At 40.7% G+C, this 16,407-nt stretch overlaps 1 protein-coding gene across 1 annotated transcript; it reads left to right on the top strand.

Moving 5' to 3' along the window:
- Nucleotides 1–740: 740 nt before the first annotated feature.
- On the top strand, nt 741–16,292 carry LOC311522203 (alpha-1-antitrypsin-like). The gene is made up of 5 exons (XM_084631261.1): nt 741–818; nt 2,787–3,453; nt 8,494–8,767; nt 12,962–13,109; nt 14,658–16,292. Exons 2-5 carry the CDS (start codon nt 2,799–2,801, stop codon nt 14,841–14,843), a joined length of 1,263 nt encoding a protein of 420 aa, XP_084487387.1. The 5' UTR covers nt 741–818; nt 2,787–2,798; the 3' UTR covers nt 14,844–16,292.
- The last annotated feature ends 115 nt before the right edge of the window (nt 16,293–16,407 follow it).

Raw genomic sequence — 16,407 nt, 5'->3', positions numbered from 1 at the left:
GAAAGACGTTTCCAAGCAGTTTCTTTCCCTGTTATATATTTGTGAGACGCTTGGTGGTGGCAGCAATAAAGTCCAAGGGCAAAAGGTAAAACACTTTGTACCTTGGGGAAGTTTTAACCTAAGCTGGTAAAAATAAGCTTAGGGGTTTTTCACACAGGTCCCCACATCTGAGGTGATTGATGTAAATATTCAACCTGTTTAAGGGAAACCAGTTCAAAACATCAAGGAGAGTTAAATCAATTGTTCTCAAAGCCAGTCCGCCACTTGTTCAGGGAAAGCCCCTGGCGGGCCGGGCCGGTTTGTTTACCTGCCGTGTCCTCAGGTTCGGCCGATCGCGGCTCCCAGTGGCTGCGATTTGCCACTCCAGGCCAGTGCGGGCTGCGGGAAGGGCAGCCAGCATGTCCTTTGGCCCGCGCCGCTTCCCGCAGCCCCCATTGGCCTGGAGCGGTCAACTGCAGCCAGTGGGAGCCACAATTGGCTGAACCTGCAGACGCGGCAGGTAAACAAACCGGTCCGGCGCGCCGGGGCTTTCCCTGCACGATCAGCGGACCGGCTTTGAGAACCACTGAGTTAGACAATCTTGAGTAATATAAACAGCCACATGTGGGACAAGCATATTCAGCAAAATTATGTGTCCGGTAAAACCAGTTTCACCGCTGCTTGCTCTGCCTCATCTCTGAAATTGAGTTCTGAGTCATAGCCCTTAGCTGATGTAATTAGCATTTACTAGCAAGTGCCCTGCTGTATGTTCAGCAGCATAAACAACAGAGCAAGGAGCAGTGCAGACCTGGAGAACACAAGACTCTGTTGATTGCACTGTAAGTAATGTTTTTTCCCTTGGAGAATTGTAATTCATGTTCCCTGTGCTACATGCAAGTTGGTTCATGGATAATCAGTTGTGGAATTATTCCATCCACACGCAGGTTGCTTTTGTTCAATCTCAACCTTTTAAAAAGAAATCTGCACTACAGAACCTTTTTGTATGGAATAGCTCCTTTCAGATAAAGTGTATCTCCAAATGTTTTAAGAAGTTAAATAATTCAAGAGAGTCATGGTACCAAATGTCACGTGTGGCATAAAGAGATTGTGTAGTGAATACGTTAAAGTGTTATGCCGTAAGCACAAGGCAGAGGGAGAGAGAAAAGAGAGGCTGATGTAAGTAGAAAAAGGTATGATTTAACATGGGACTTAGAGAAAGAGAGAGAGCTGATGAGGTAGAGGGTTACACAAAGGCTTCTGGAGAATGCAGAGCTGAGTAGAGAAGGTTCTTGCACCAGCCGTAGAGGAAGTGCCTGGAGGCAGAGACTGGAAAACAGACTGAGAGAGAGAAACTGGAGCAAGCCTGAGATGCTGTAAGATCAATTAGGACAAATTTAAATGTGTTGCTGACATGACAGGGGAGTCATGGTGGGTTTGCTATAGTTGTACCTCCTAGCATTCTGAGCTGGCTGGGTTTTGGAGAACTGGGGCTTTTGATGGAATATGGTGGAGGAAAATGCCATGGGCAAGTTGAGAATTGATGGAGCTAATCAAATTAAGTCAAAGAGAGGTGCCTTGTTCATTCAGGGTATTTTATTTTAAAAACATATCCCCTGGATCAAGTGAGTACTGGGCATATTCTGGATTTACATATATGCAGACCATACATTTATTTGGTCTGTTGATCAAAACCCGGACACCAAATATTAGCACAATTTGTGCCCAGTGATGTCATTTCAGCATTTAAAGATGCTGTTACCACAGGTACATTGACACTGACAGTTCCTACACCACTTTGGAAAACCCTCTCCTGTTGTTTTGGTTGCTATTGTCTTTTCCATTGGTTCTGTTTATTCAGGGTTCCACTATTTGTAATTTCTCAAGATTTTTCCAGTTCAGTCTCATCACCCCCGCTATCAGCATCACACTTTCCTCCCTTTTTTTATGATCTCTAGGATCTTCTCAGTTCTCCATGATTTTTCCAAAATAATTGTGATTGGTTTGGTACATTCATTAACAATTCCCCTAACATTTTGGTATGCACATCACCTGGACTTGTTGCTATGTATATATATACACATTTTCTGTGTATTTATTCCCTTACCTATTTGTGTTTTACCAATTGCTACAGTATATAGGGTTTTAATAGGTATTAACTGCCTAGAGCAATTTTTTTTCTCCTATTACAGATTTTTTTAAAAACTTGTTCACACATTGTGGAACCATAATAATTTTTCATCCATTCCTCATCCATTAATGGAGTTATTTTCTCTCTGGTGTATGTATTTCTCCTCAACACACTTGAGATTGAACACAGTTGTTCTTTGTTCCCCTTTTGCTAACATTAATACTGCTTTCTTTCTGCCTTATCTTTGCCTGCAAAACTTAACTGAATTATTATTTGGCTCCCTCCCCCTTTCTCTTGCACACCAAATTTCTTTTAACCCTCAGTCCCTCACTGAAAAATGCAAACAAATGGGGAATGACTGATTTCAAGTGAATTCTAGTCTATTGCACCTTAATTATGGTGTCTTTTAAGATACTTCAGTCTTCTTCCTCATTCATGGATTTTAACATGTCTTCTTTCACAATTCATTCAATAACATCCCAAAATTTGTTTCCTTGAAATATAATATTGCTAGTACTCGGAACCCTTTCTTCACTGTACTGAATTCAAGTAACCTGTGGTCACTGCTTCCATGCCTCCTCCATAGTATGTTCAGGTTCTTAAACAATTCCTTCCTGTTGGTGAGCATATGTTGAAAATTATTAAGATTTGTAGACCAAATATGTTTTCTTTCTTACAGAATCTTAGAAAAATGAAGTCAATCTTTTACCTGTGTTTTTTGATTGCCGGGATTCATGCTGATAAACCTTGCGAACAGAATTCTAGCTACAACAACAGTCCTGAAAATTACCACAGTAGAAAGAGAAACCAAGTAGATCCAGTAAATGAAAATATGCTGGGTCATAAAGTAGGGAGAAGCATCTGTCAGTTTGCATTTTCTTTTTATAAGGAGGCTTCTTTTCAGAGAAACAACAGGAATGTGATCTTCTCTCCCACGAGCATCTCCACTGCCTTTGCAATGCTGACCTTGGGTGCTAAATCAGAGACACTGCAACAGATTCTTAGCGTGCTGCACTTTAAACCAAATGAGATTCAGCAAAGGGAGATGCATGAAGGTTTCCGTCAGCTCATGCAAACACTAAACCGCCAGAATGCTAACCTCCAGCTGGATATGGGGAATGTCCTGTTTGTGAAAGACCAGCTGAAACTGCAACAGAAATTTTTAAATAATCTAAAAAACTTTTACAGTGGAGAAGCTTTCCCAGAAAACTTCAAGAATGTCAGATTAGTTCAGCAGAAGATCAATAATTACATAGAGAACAAAACACATGGGAAAATTGTCAACCTACTCAATAATCTGGATCCAGTTACTGAAATTCTTCTCGTTAGTTATATTTATCTTAAGGGTAAGACAAAATCATAGGACATCCCACCTCAGGTCATTTGGCTATCCTTGTGCCAACTCTAGGCTTCACTACTTCCTTTGCAGTACTATTTTTGGAGGAGGAATCACAACCTGCCTCACAATTGGCCTTTTTATTCACAGTGTTAATTATGAATAGAACTGGTCAACATTTTCATTGAAAATAATTTTCTGATTGAAAATTACTGGGTTTTGGACAAAATTTTGGTGATATTTTCCCCATTTTCTGATCAAAGCCAGAGCTGATAAAAAAATTAGTAAAAAATTTAAAATGTTTTTCTGATGAAAGCGTACGTAAAATATACATTCACACAGGCCCAGATTCACGAGAGCATCCCTATTCAACAAAATACTTAATCATATACATAGGGTGCACTGAAGTCAGTAAGACTCATTGCTTAAGTGCTTTCCTGAATTGGCACCCTAGACAAATGCTATGAAATTTTCTGCTAAGCAGGTTTAGAGTGCAGTTTGCAAAATGCTGTAAGATACCTAAACAACTTATTGAGTGGAAAATTATTTATTCTGTCCCAGCAACAGCAAACAGTACAGAGGCAGGTATATAACAGAACTTCTGCTTCTCCTCAAAGCCCATCTCTTTGTAACTACGGTAACTGATTACACCTTTTATCACATTCTGAAACCTGACCAGGGCCCCCAGTTGTGCCAGTGTTTGCACATGTGAGTCTCTTTACTCACACAAGTTGTCCTGACTTCTAAATTTTGAAATTAATTTTTTAAAAATGAAAAATGTTAATGAAGTTTCTGGAAATGTTTTCCCTTGGTTTGTAACCAGCTATTGAGCTGGTCAAAGCTTTTCAAATGTTGACCCACTCCTTCTCCAAAAAAACATTTTCCCTTTGTTTTTCAAGTACATCTATGCATTTGTGTAAATCTTTGAAGGATTAGCTGTAGAGTGGCAAAACTAGTTGGAATCTAGTTCAATTGATTCACTTGAAAGGCTGCCATAAAAAAATGGAATAAAGTTGTTTTGTCTTGCCACAGAGGGCAGGACAAGAGGCAATGGGTTCAAAGTACCGTTTAGCAGATTTAGGTTAAATCTCAGGAAAAACTTCCTAACTGTAAGAACAGCAGGACAATGGAACAGACTGCCTCAGGAGGGTCTGCAAGCTTCTTCACTGGAGATTTTCAAAAGGAGGCTGGATAGCCATCTGTCTTGGATGGTTTAGACACAACAAATCCTGCATCTTGGCAGGGGGTTAGATTAGATGACCCCTATGGGCCCTTTTAACCCTATGAGTCTATGTTTCTTTGTCCTTCCACACCCTCTTCCCCACTCCATCAAGGAAGGTTAGTTTCTATCTCTCTAGTTTCAAGATCTTGACTCATCTCCAAAATAGCATTTTCAACACAGGCTTTTAGTCAGCAGGTATCAGGCTTTCCTGCCAGACTTAACAATAGGCACAAAAAATGTGTGGATTCTGCCCACCCCGAAACTCAAACAGCTATGAAAGTAAAAGTTACATATATGTGAAGGGTTTAGTCATAAGTTTCGTACAATATCATACATTATAATAATAAGAGGAAAATATTCACTAAAAATAATATAGGAACTAAAACCTTCTACATCACACATATGAAGGTACAGCTGTCACACATGTTCTAAAATGGATATTTATTTAAAATTAGAGATGCCCCTAGCCACAATGTTCAGTTCCATATCTGAAATGACCTCCCAGCACCCCCAATAGTTTGCGTGCGTAGATCCTGTCTTCCACTTTAAATCCCTCTCTCTTTAAAATGTTTGCTAGGGGTGGATAATTATGCCCTGAGACAAACTGCATTTTGCTTTTTGCTTTTAAAGAAATTGCAAAGAATTCCACTTAAAATCCACACTATTGCTCCTATTGCTTCCACATGGAGAATTAAAATGGGCTAAAATGTGGAATGGTTCGGAGGCTCGGTTTGGTTTGGAGAAGAATCTGAAATTTTAGAAGCTTTTATAAAGTCTGACCTAACATTTAATGGCTATCCCATCCTCTGTACCATGTGATTATTGGCCACCCCAGCAGTCCTGATGACTCCTCTCCCTTTTCCATTGTGCATTGTAGCTTACATTGAGTTGTTGTCTGAGGATGGAGGTTTGGTAGCATTCTATCTTGCATTGTACTGAGGGTTTCACTGGATGATTTGCTACTCTTCTTGTTTGCCTTGGGGCTTAGATAGTGAGCATGTTCTTCCCTCCCTCCCTCCCCCCTCCAAAAAACCCGTGTCATTTTACTTGCCCCCATAGTTCAGTGAGGAATTATTGTCCAACCCACTGGAAAAGGCAAGCTCTGGGTTTCCTTTTGTCCCTGGAGCATTGTAAAGAATTGCAGAGGCAAGACCTCCTTGAAAAGTGCCCTGCTAAGAGGAAGGGAAGCACAGGCATATCTGGGTTTGGATGGAGAAGGAGGGAAGAATTAATGAGTGTTCCCAGTATGCAATGTATCTGCCAAATTATGACATCCTTACTCAGTTTTTAACCAAAGCTGTGTATGAAACCAGTAGGAATTTTGTCCGAGTAAGCAACAAGTAATAGCTGCCTGAGCATATCAGGATTTGGGGCTGTGACTTATGAAAAAATGTTGTGACTCATTATGGAATTTCCCTAAAACATAGCAAGGCAATACTTCTGCCGTGTTAAAGAAGCGTCCAGGGGCTCTGAGCTGACAGTACAAAAATTAGAGACTTCTTTTAACAGACAGACTTACTCTAAAATTACATACATCATGTTTGTGGCTACACTGTTTATGGAGAAATTTACAGTCACAATGTAGCAATTTTCTCCTGTTTAAAAGAATAATGCTTTCCACTTTATATCTTGAAAGCCCCATACAAGCATTAATTAATAATAATGACACCCTTAAGTACTATATAACTATTATTACACCAGTTTTATAGCTGAGGAAACAAAGGGTTGAGATTAAATGATTTGTACCAGGCCTCAGAGTGACTCAGGGTTGGAGTAGGGATTAGAATTCCAGAGGACTTTGTTCTCAGTCCCGAGTTTAGACAATTAGACCAATTTTACCCAGCAGGGTAATCTTTCTGCCCAGGTACTTTGATTAAGAAGCAAAGTGTAACTTAGAGTTAGAGCGGGTCAGAAAATAGGGATTGGTTTCTGCAGAAATCTCAATAACTTTTCCAAATTTTCATTGAAATATCAAATACCAAAATATTTTGGTGTTCAGGGATTCAGTTTTTCCACAAAAGTTTCCCCAGAAAGCAGATATTTTAAAAAGGTTCTAGTCAAAACCCTGATTTTTCATAAAAAATAATTAGATGGAAAATTGTCAACAACTCCGACTTACAGTATCTCTGTTCTTCATGACATTTTGGCATTGTCTTGATTTGGCAAGAAAACATATCAGAATTTCCTGCAGAACAGAGATACCAATTTTTAACCAGCTCCACTTGGGACCAGCTCCAGTTTGACGAGATTAGTCACTTCAGTAATTCAGTTAAACAAGATTTATTTTGAGCTAATGTCTTTGAGGTATTTTTAAGGCTCCCATCATCATATATCTAGGCATTAACACACACTATTTTAGTATCATTAAGGGCAGTGTCTGAGGTGGGACTAGAACTCAAGGTATCTTGCCTCTAAATTCTTACAAGAAACGGGTGTATTTTTGGCACTTATATATATATGTGTGTATATATATGTGCGTGTGTACATATGCAATATACTTGAAAAGAAAGCTATAGATATTAAGCATTATCTAGTGGGAACATATAGCATTACAGTGGAAGCATATCAATGCATTCTAATGCTCTGTTTTCCATAATTCAGTACTTTCTGAAAAATACATCAGTTTGGAAAGTCTAAGCAAAACTGATTAATAGATCAACTGTTTTTTAGTACACAGGGTTGGGAGGACAGGGAACAATTTATATCATTGCAATGTTTTGTTATTTTTCTAGTTGTTAGTTAACAGCTCTATGGCTGCAGTGAATGAGGGTGAATAGTTGGATTTTGGCTTGGAAGTTCTTCTCACTGAGAAGAAGACACTTCTCTGAAACCACTTTGAGCGCTTCAGAAAAGATTGGTTTTGTTTTGACCAAGCTATTAGCTTTTGAAAATCTCATGTTTTCTGCTTACCCAGTAAATTTTGCAAGAGGGTTTTCACCAAGCAGCATGAAAGCTGGAGTAAACATCTCCTGCCACCCATTGGCTGGGTAGCAGACCAACATTTTAAACATCCCCCAAAACCTAATTTGGATGGGAAAAGCCATAAATAGATTGTGCCCTGCTCCCATCTCTAAGAAACACCCTCACTTCAATCTGGTTTAGGTGTGGGACTAGGTAGAGGAGTTTTCAGCCCAACTGATCCCTTTCTTCTACTTGGCTGAAGTCCATCCCCTTGAACAAGAGCTCTTTTATGGACTTCAGCCAAGTGGAAGAAAGGGATCAGTTGGGCTGAAAACTCCTCTACCTAGTCCCACACCTAAGACAGATTAAGGTGAAGGGAGGTTGTGAGGATGTTTCTTAGAGATGGGAGCAGGGCACAGTCTACTTATGGCTTTTCCCACCGAAATTAGGTTTTCGGGGGGTTTTAAAATGTTGGTCTGCTACCCAGCCAACGTGGTGGCAGGAGATGTTTACTTCAGTTTTCATGCTGCTTGGAGTCACTTGAAAATTGCTGCCAGACATGCAGGATCAACTCATATCTCATGTTAGGACACTGGGGAATGTATTAAGTCTCCTCCCTGAGAATAGTCTGGCAATTCCTTCTGGCATGAGGACAGGCATTGGGGTATATGATGTCTATCTAAGATGAAAGTACCATCCTTTTACTACAAAGCAGCTTCTGGGTTTGTTTAAACCACTCCCAACCCAAACCACCCATGTGCATATTACAGTTGAGTTACTCTAATTTATGCATTTAGGGACAGATCCTCAGTTGGTATGAATTGGTGTAGCTCTGAAGGCAAATGCAGCTACTGCAGTTAATGCCAACTAAGGATGGTTTCTTGTTCCCAGAACATCCAGTAACTCTCTCTTTCTTTGAATCATAAGCCACGTGGAATAAAACTTTCAATCCAAAGTACACTAGAGATGATGACTTCTTTGTGGATGGAAACACAGTTGTTAAAGTCCCTATGATGTTCCGATTGGGCATATACAAACACACCTATGATGACCAGCTGTCTAGCACTGTGGTGCAAATGGATTATAAAGAAGAAAGCACTAAAGCATATTTTATTCTGCCTGATGAAGGACAAATGAGGAAGTTGGAGAATGGCTTGTCATGTGAAAGTCTGTCTAAATGGAGAAAATTACTTTCAGAAAGGTAAAATCTTTCAGCTCTCTACTCTGGTGGCAGGCAGTCCCTTTAGATCAAGGGCGTCGGACAAATTCTTGGAGAAGGATGACTGTATTTTTAACTATGATCCCTGGGCTATGGTATAGAATTAGGACTAATGTGCTACCCTCAGTGATGTTAATGCACAAAGATGAAGGCTAGAATATGGCCTTTATGTAGTTAAATTTTTTAGTTATTTACAAGGGCTTGTCTACACATATAGCACTGCACTGATGCAGCTGCACCACTGCAGTGTAGTGTAACTTTCCCCGTCAGTGTAGGTACTCCACCTCCCTGAGAGGCGGTAGCTATGTTGATGAGAGAAGCCCTCCTGTCGGCATAGCACTGTCTACACCAGGAGTTAGATCGGTATAACTGTGTCGCTCAGGCGTGTGGATTTTCCATACCCCTGAGCGATGTAGTTATACTGACGTAAGTCTGTAGTGTAGACCAAGCCCAAGATATGTTATTTGTTCAATATCCTATTGTCACATGCTGTATCACTCAGTGTGGAAAATCTGCTTCCCTTTAGGACCACTGCCATTTCTGCATTTTGTTTCTTTTGCTTCCCTATATGCCTTTCTCTGTAGTCTGTTGTTCTCCCTTTATCTCATTTTTTCCCTTTCTGCATTTCCCTCCCTGTGGCAACTTTCATTTCCAGCCCCCCTGGATTCTCTCTCCTATGCGTTCCCCAATCCCACCTGCTAAGATGATTATCAATGAAAAAGTTAATGCTAACTTTGTCTTCAGAATTATCACCCCAGTGAGACTAAAGGAGTGTGTGTGGAGGGCAGAGGGGGGGAAGAGTTCATGCATCTCAAAGCCATTGTTTCAGGCTGCTGGCAGACCCAAGAAGATGGCATTTCATTTATTATGTTCATGTCACATTATCTTTGCAACCATGAGAGCTAGAATTTTAACTCACTTTTAAAGGGGCACATTTAGGTTCACTGAAATTTAGGTCCAGTGCTGAAAACGTGCTTGGCTTCTTGCATGTCTACAGAGGGACTGCTAATGTGCATAAAATTAAGCATGTGCCTGTTGGCGGACTCAGAGCCTTTCATTCTGGAGAGTAAGAATGTGCCACATAAATGCACCAAGCAGGCTGAATGCTTGACAACACTGCCTTAGATTACCAAACCCCAGCTTTAAGACAAAAAACTGAATTAAATTAAATACACAGTTTACAGTTCTTTACGTTGACTAGCTGGCAGAGCTTTTTGAAATGTGGCAACACTTTTTCACAAAAACTTTTGTTGAAAAATATGAACTTGTTTTTCATTGAAACTTCAAAAATGTAAAAATTTAATCTAGCTCTACCAGCAGGAGGATCCTCGTGACCAGTGGTGCTGGAACAATTTTTATAGTCGGGATGCTAAGGGCAGAAACCATATATTTAGGTTGTTATTTTACTACTTCAAGCCAGGGGGTGCGGCAGCACCCCCCACACCGCTAATTTCAGCCCCAATGCTCATGTTTGTTCCTAAAATCAGTACTGGGCAATGAAACAGCTTAACCAAAATATCAGTGGTGTTATCCCTGTCAAATAAACATCAATTGTACAAAGAGGATCTGCCTTTGTTTCAGCAGACAAGGAACTAAGCAAAATGTCTTACTTTTTCCAAAACTGAAATAATCTACCTATCAAGCAGCAGTGGGGTTCTATGGTTTGTAGAATAGAAAGACCTCATTATTAGAGACCCCAATGAGCTGGCATTGTATGGAAATGCTCACTCACTGAAATTCACTGCTGTTTGGCAATCATGCAAACCGATGACCAGTAAATACCTCCTCTCTCCCCACATAGTCTTCAGAGCAGTTGGTTGGTCCATTTTACATCTTTGGGAGGGTGTAGTAAATCCATTCACTCCCTAAATCAAACCCACTTAAGGGCCTTCAGGGGAGCAGGCTACCTACCTGTTTTTCTGTTCAGCAGTAATACAGTTGGAACTCCTTGGGTCCTGTTCTCTTTTTGTCACCTTCACGTCAATCTGCAGCCTGATGCCCCACACCCCACTTCGGTAGTGAAGAGAGTATCCAAGGGGAGGTCATTTGACTTTCACAAACCCAGCTGAGTTATGCCTGGTTTCAGTGAAAAACTTTTGCACTGTCCAGTTCAATGTATCTGGTCTGAATAAATATATGGAGATGACGTAGAATTGCATGCAGCTGGGAGCAGTGTACTTCAGGCCATTTCAGTAGGTTACATTCAGGGAAGAAGGGGTGGCCCTATGGTTAAATTTCAGGACTAGAGATTCAGGAGCTCAGGATTCTATTCCTAGGTCAGTCACCAAGTTCCTGTGTGATCTTGGTCAAGTCACTTGACCTCTTTGTGTCTCAGTTTCCCCACCCACAAAATGAATTGATACCACTCACAGGCGTATTGTGAGAAGTGTTCATTACTGTTGAGATTAGAGTGACCGGACATCCTGATATTAGAGGCTTTGTATTATATTGGCCACTATTACCTCCCTGCCCCCATCCCAATTTTTCACACTTGCTATCTGGTCACCCTAGTTGAGATTGTTGGATGGAAGGTGTAGAAGCATGGAGTGTTACCTTTATATATAGCAAGGGCCCTGTTTAACATGTGGGTAATTTGTTGTGTGTCCCAGTGTCTACTCCTCTCTTCCTGAGACTGTGTGTGTGTGCTGCATTCTTCTTTCCCCTCACATTAGCAGTAGATGGGGAATGGCTTATTCTTTATAATGGGAGGATAGAAATGGCCCAATGACAGTTGCGTCATTAATAGGGCAGCAGTCAGCACCTTCTGCGAAAAAAACAGGCAAAGGGAAGAGATCAGCAATCAGGAAAGAGTCTATTGCACCTCCACTAGCATTATTAGCCAGGAACAATCCTAGCATCTAATCTAAGACATGTTCTCACATGCTATCAAATGGCTAGTGTGTCTCACTGTAGATGCTAGAACTAACTCCAGAAAAACTAGAGACAGTGGGACAGTGAAAAAAAATGCACCAGAAATGCTGAGCATTGACTAGTTTTACAGAAAGCACTGAAGTATTCATTTTCCTTTAAACTGACTAAATCTTACATAGAGCCAACAATATGATTCATGAACTAGACAGATATGCTTTGTTGTTAGCTTTTATCCTAAATAAATTAGGCACCCCACACTTTTCTGCTCTCTTTGGAATCTGTTTTGTTTGTTTTCCCCCCAAAGGTGTAATTTAATTGTTAAGATAAGGCCAACATTTTCAAAAGGGACTCAATAATTTGGGTGCCTCGCTTTTGGGGTGTCCAGCTTGAGACACCTTAAAAGGGATTGATTTTCAGAGGGTGAATGCTCAGCACTTTCTGAAAACCAGGCAAAAAATCACTAGGCACTTTTGAAAATCTTGGCTAAAGAGCCTTAAAGAGGAAAATTTCCCGAAAAATGGGAATACAGTACAACCTTAGGTATCTTAAGGGACACCAGCAACCTAATAGAAGCTTGGAAGATGGTCCAGCAGGCTCTGAAGTTTATTCTGTTTTTAAAGCCTGCTGGTCAGTTCTCCTGATTATGGACATTGAGATGAGTTGTCCTGAGGGTTGACCCATAGTCCTTTGAAGTCAATGAGAATCTTCCCATTGACTTCAGTGGGTGTCACTGAATCAGGTTATTGGTGGGGCAGATAAGGAATCTCCTAGAAGATGGGGAGGGAAAACAAGCAGGGTGAAGGGATAATCCAGATGCTCTGCACTTGTTGAATTCAGGAGCACAACCTCAGTCTCGTTGTACTTAGCAATATTACTTAGAGCTTTCCTGAAACTGTCTCTCTCTCTGCATTAGCTCCTTATAGGTCTCATTACCATAGTATCTGAGCACCTTACAGACCTCAATGTATTTATCCTCACAAGACCCCTGTGACGTAGAGCAGTGCTATTATACCTGATTAACAGTGTGGGAGCTAAGGCACAAGATTCAAGTGACAGGGAATAGAATCCAGGTCTACTACGTTCCAGGGTAGCACCTTAACTATGAGCCATCCTTCCTCCCAGTCCAGGCTTCCAATATCACTTATCAGAAACCTCCCGTTCCTCACCAGAAGAAATTTGTCATGGGTCTTCAGTCAAATCTTCTCTATGGGCTTGTGGAAACAACGCAAACAAATTTCTCAGTAATCACCACTGTGATGTCTGGTTGAAATGTTTTACCATTTTCTCGCATTTCTCTTTGGACAGCTCAGTCAATTTATATCTTCCAAGATTCTCTGTTGATGGCAAATTTGATTTAAAACAAATTCTGTATAGAATGGGCATCAGAAATCTATTTGCTAATGAAGCTGACCTGTCTGGAATTACTGGGCTGCCCCGGCACAGGATCTCAGAGGTAAGTTCGGTTTCATTCTGTTTAAAGGATCCACGGTACCGGATATTTAAAAACATTTCTTTACAAGTGGCTCCTAGGGGAAACCCACATGAAAGGGCTTTGCTCTATGTGAAAAGCAGGGACTGAGGGATGGAATATTCAGCCCAAGTGACCCGGGTTGCTTGTGCTGCTGTATCCCAGCAAGTTTCAGCATCTACAACATTTTGGCCCAGCAGAGCCACTTTACTGACCACAAACCTCTCTCTCCCCTCCCCCACTTCCCAGAGAAGACCCCACAGACATCTTCCCCTGGGTATGAAAGGGGGTGCAAAGGGCTGGTTTTCAGAGCTTCCGTTGCTGCTGCTGCCTGTGCATAGCTGCCTTTGCCCCTCCTGTTATTAAAGACAGTGGGTTCAATTCTGTAAGGTGCTATGAACAGCTGGACAAAAACCAGGTTCTTTGGTTTACTGGCAATTCTGAAAAATCAGGGGGAAAACATCGTTTCAGGTCAAACTGACAGCACCATTTTTGACAAAGCAAGGAGTCAGAAATAATTGTTCTGGTTTGACCGAAACATTTCCCTCAACCAGATATGAAACCTTTTGTTTCCCTTTACAGCATTTTAATTTAAAAAAAAATTAAAGGGAATTTTGAAACAAAAAAGCCATTTTGAATTGAAAAAAATCAAAACATTTTGATTTTTGTTTGTTTATAAAATCTTTTTAAACGCACACAATTGGGCAAAATTGACATGCCTTTGCAAATTATTTCAGTGTCTCCAAATCTGCATTTTTCACTGAAAAAAGTTTTGGTTCAAAAATGTCTCCCAGTTTGAGAAGCACCCTTAGCTCCTGTTGGCTTCAGTGCCCACCCCTTGCAAACCATTACCTGCAGGGTACATTCCATTAGTTAACTCCTGTTAAAAAACGATACAGAAACCCTCAACCCCCCTACAAATGAACAGATGTAATCTGATGAATCCAGGTCTGTAAATGTCTCTCAGTGCAGTAAGGACAAGCTTGTGCCCTTTTCTGCCCCAAACCCATTCTATCTATCCAACTTCGGATACTCTTAACATACAAGACATATGCAAGGAAAGCAATCTGTACCCCTCAGATCTATTTTATGTCCACTCTTGATTGTCCTCACCTATGAACTATTACTCCACTATATAAATTTGCCAAAGACAACTGGGTGTAATTCTGCTCTCACATTAGTTTTACACTAGTGTAACCCCACTGACTTCAGTGAAGTTGCTCCTGATTTACATTGGTGTAAGCGAGAGGAGAATCGGGGCCAGTGCTTGCGATAGTAGTATGAAATAGTGACTCTGAGAATGTCTTCTTTTAAGGATGAGGTGATTTTGATTCATGCAGATCACAGATTTTTCTCCCGGAGTTTGCAGTAGCCCTTTTGGTTTGTGGTGTTCACTCACACCTGTTGCTCTGTTGCTCATTCTTTAGCAGTTATTTCTCTCAGCACTTTTGGTTTAAAAACAATCAAGCTCATATTCAGAAACCTGCTTATGGTCCACACCTGGAATGGTAATGTTTGTTGATTTCCTTGTAGGCTATCCATCAGGCCACGGTGAATGTGGATGAGAATGGCACTGAAGCTTCGGCAGCCTCTGCTATGGAAATAGTGCCAATGGCTGTGCCTGCTACCATTAGGTTCAACAGGCCCTTCATGATAATAATATCTAGCAATAATAACATACTCTTTATGGGCAAAATCATGAACCCTATGAAACAATAGTTACTAAAGTGCTGTATGCGTTAACTATGAGTAATTTACCACCACTATTAAATAAAGAAACGTATTGACCTAACCAGCGTAGAGATGGCTTTAGAGGCCACCTTTTCCCTTGTAATGTTGTATATTCTGCTTCACAACTGAGACCTTTAATCGATTTTAAATCACCATCACTGCAGATTGTTTTTAAATCCAAACTCAAACCAAAGAAAAGAAAAGGAATTTGAGTTCAGGCAGAACCATCAGCAGAGGTGAAAAGAGAAAATCCTTTGTAACGCTGAAAACAGCAAAACATTTTCTGGAAAGTGAGGATCAGAAAAGATGTTGAGATTACTAACCTATGCCTGCTGCACCCCTCCTGTCCACATCCTCACCGTGTAAATTACGTTTGTTTTGCATGCTCACTGATTGCCAAATCAGTCCAAGTTATACTCCTTTACCACTTACATCTATTATCTCACCAACCTGAGGCTCAGTCTAGCAGATACCTATTAACAAATGTAGTGTTTACTACCCTGAGTGGCCCCATTGCTGTTAATGAGTCTGATAAATCGTTGCCCTGTGGCCCCTTTGTGCCACCCACGTGGGTGAAAAGGGATCACAGGGAAGGTGAAAGGTCTCCCTGGTGAAGAGCATTGACACCTCTGTATTGACCATTCTAGGGCAGGACAGAGGCATAGCAGAATTGGGCCAGAGGAAGGAAGTGGAAGATCAGGAGTGGGAGGAGGCATGATCGGAGTAGAACTGTGCCCCAGCAATTCTGCATCCTTGAAGTGGCCCCTGGGTGACACTGAATCAAAGTTCAGTTTAGGTCAGCCCTGTGCCGGGGCCCGAGTCAAGTTCTGGAAGTTCCCAAATAGGGGAAATGGCTTGTGTTTCCCCAATGTCCCTGTGTCAGTATTTTTGACAGTATAGGATGAATCTAACCCAGTGGAACCACTCATGACAGTAAACATCACTGCAATAGTAAATGTTTGCTGGATCCATCACTTACAGCCTATCTGTAACTTACACCGCATTTTACATAACCACATGTTTTGGCTGTAGTGTCTTGAGGTTGGCCCTGTCTGTTCCCAGATTGTACCTTCACAGGCTATCTGCACTCAGCTCAACACCTGCTTTATATTTTAAAATAGTCACATATAGTTGTATAGGTTTTCTCTTTAGTGTTAGGATACAAAGGGTTCCAAGATCACTTATACTACAGATGCTTATTTATATATTTTTCTTACCTAAATTTTACCTTCATACCATTTTACTCTTGTTTCAGAAGATCTATCAATATTTTTTCTTCTATATTCATGCTGATGGTATATTTTCTGACCTCTAGTGGCAGAAGAGGTAAATTACTGAGTTATTCTGTTAATGGGTATTCTATGTTATGATTTCCAGTCTTTATGTTTGACCTTGAAATATACAAACAAGTTATTATGTTAGAGAAATGAAAATTAATAAACGTGAAATTCAAAAGTTTTTAATTGTACTGTGTGATTTCTATAGAACAGGAATTAAGCAATTAGAACATATGATGCAAATAATCTAGCTAATCACAGCATCAACCAGCGTC

Source organism: Lepidochelys olivacea, assembly GCF_965140295.1.
Source record: "Lepidochelys olivacea isolate rLepOli2 genome assembly, chromosome: 6".
Classification (NCBI taxonomy): Eukaryota; Metazoa; Chordata; order Testudines; family Cheloniidae; genus Lepidochelys; species Lepidochelys olivacea.
Note: the sequence above shows the minus strand (reverse complement) of the source record. Positions and strands in the feature narration are given on the sequence as shown.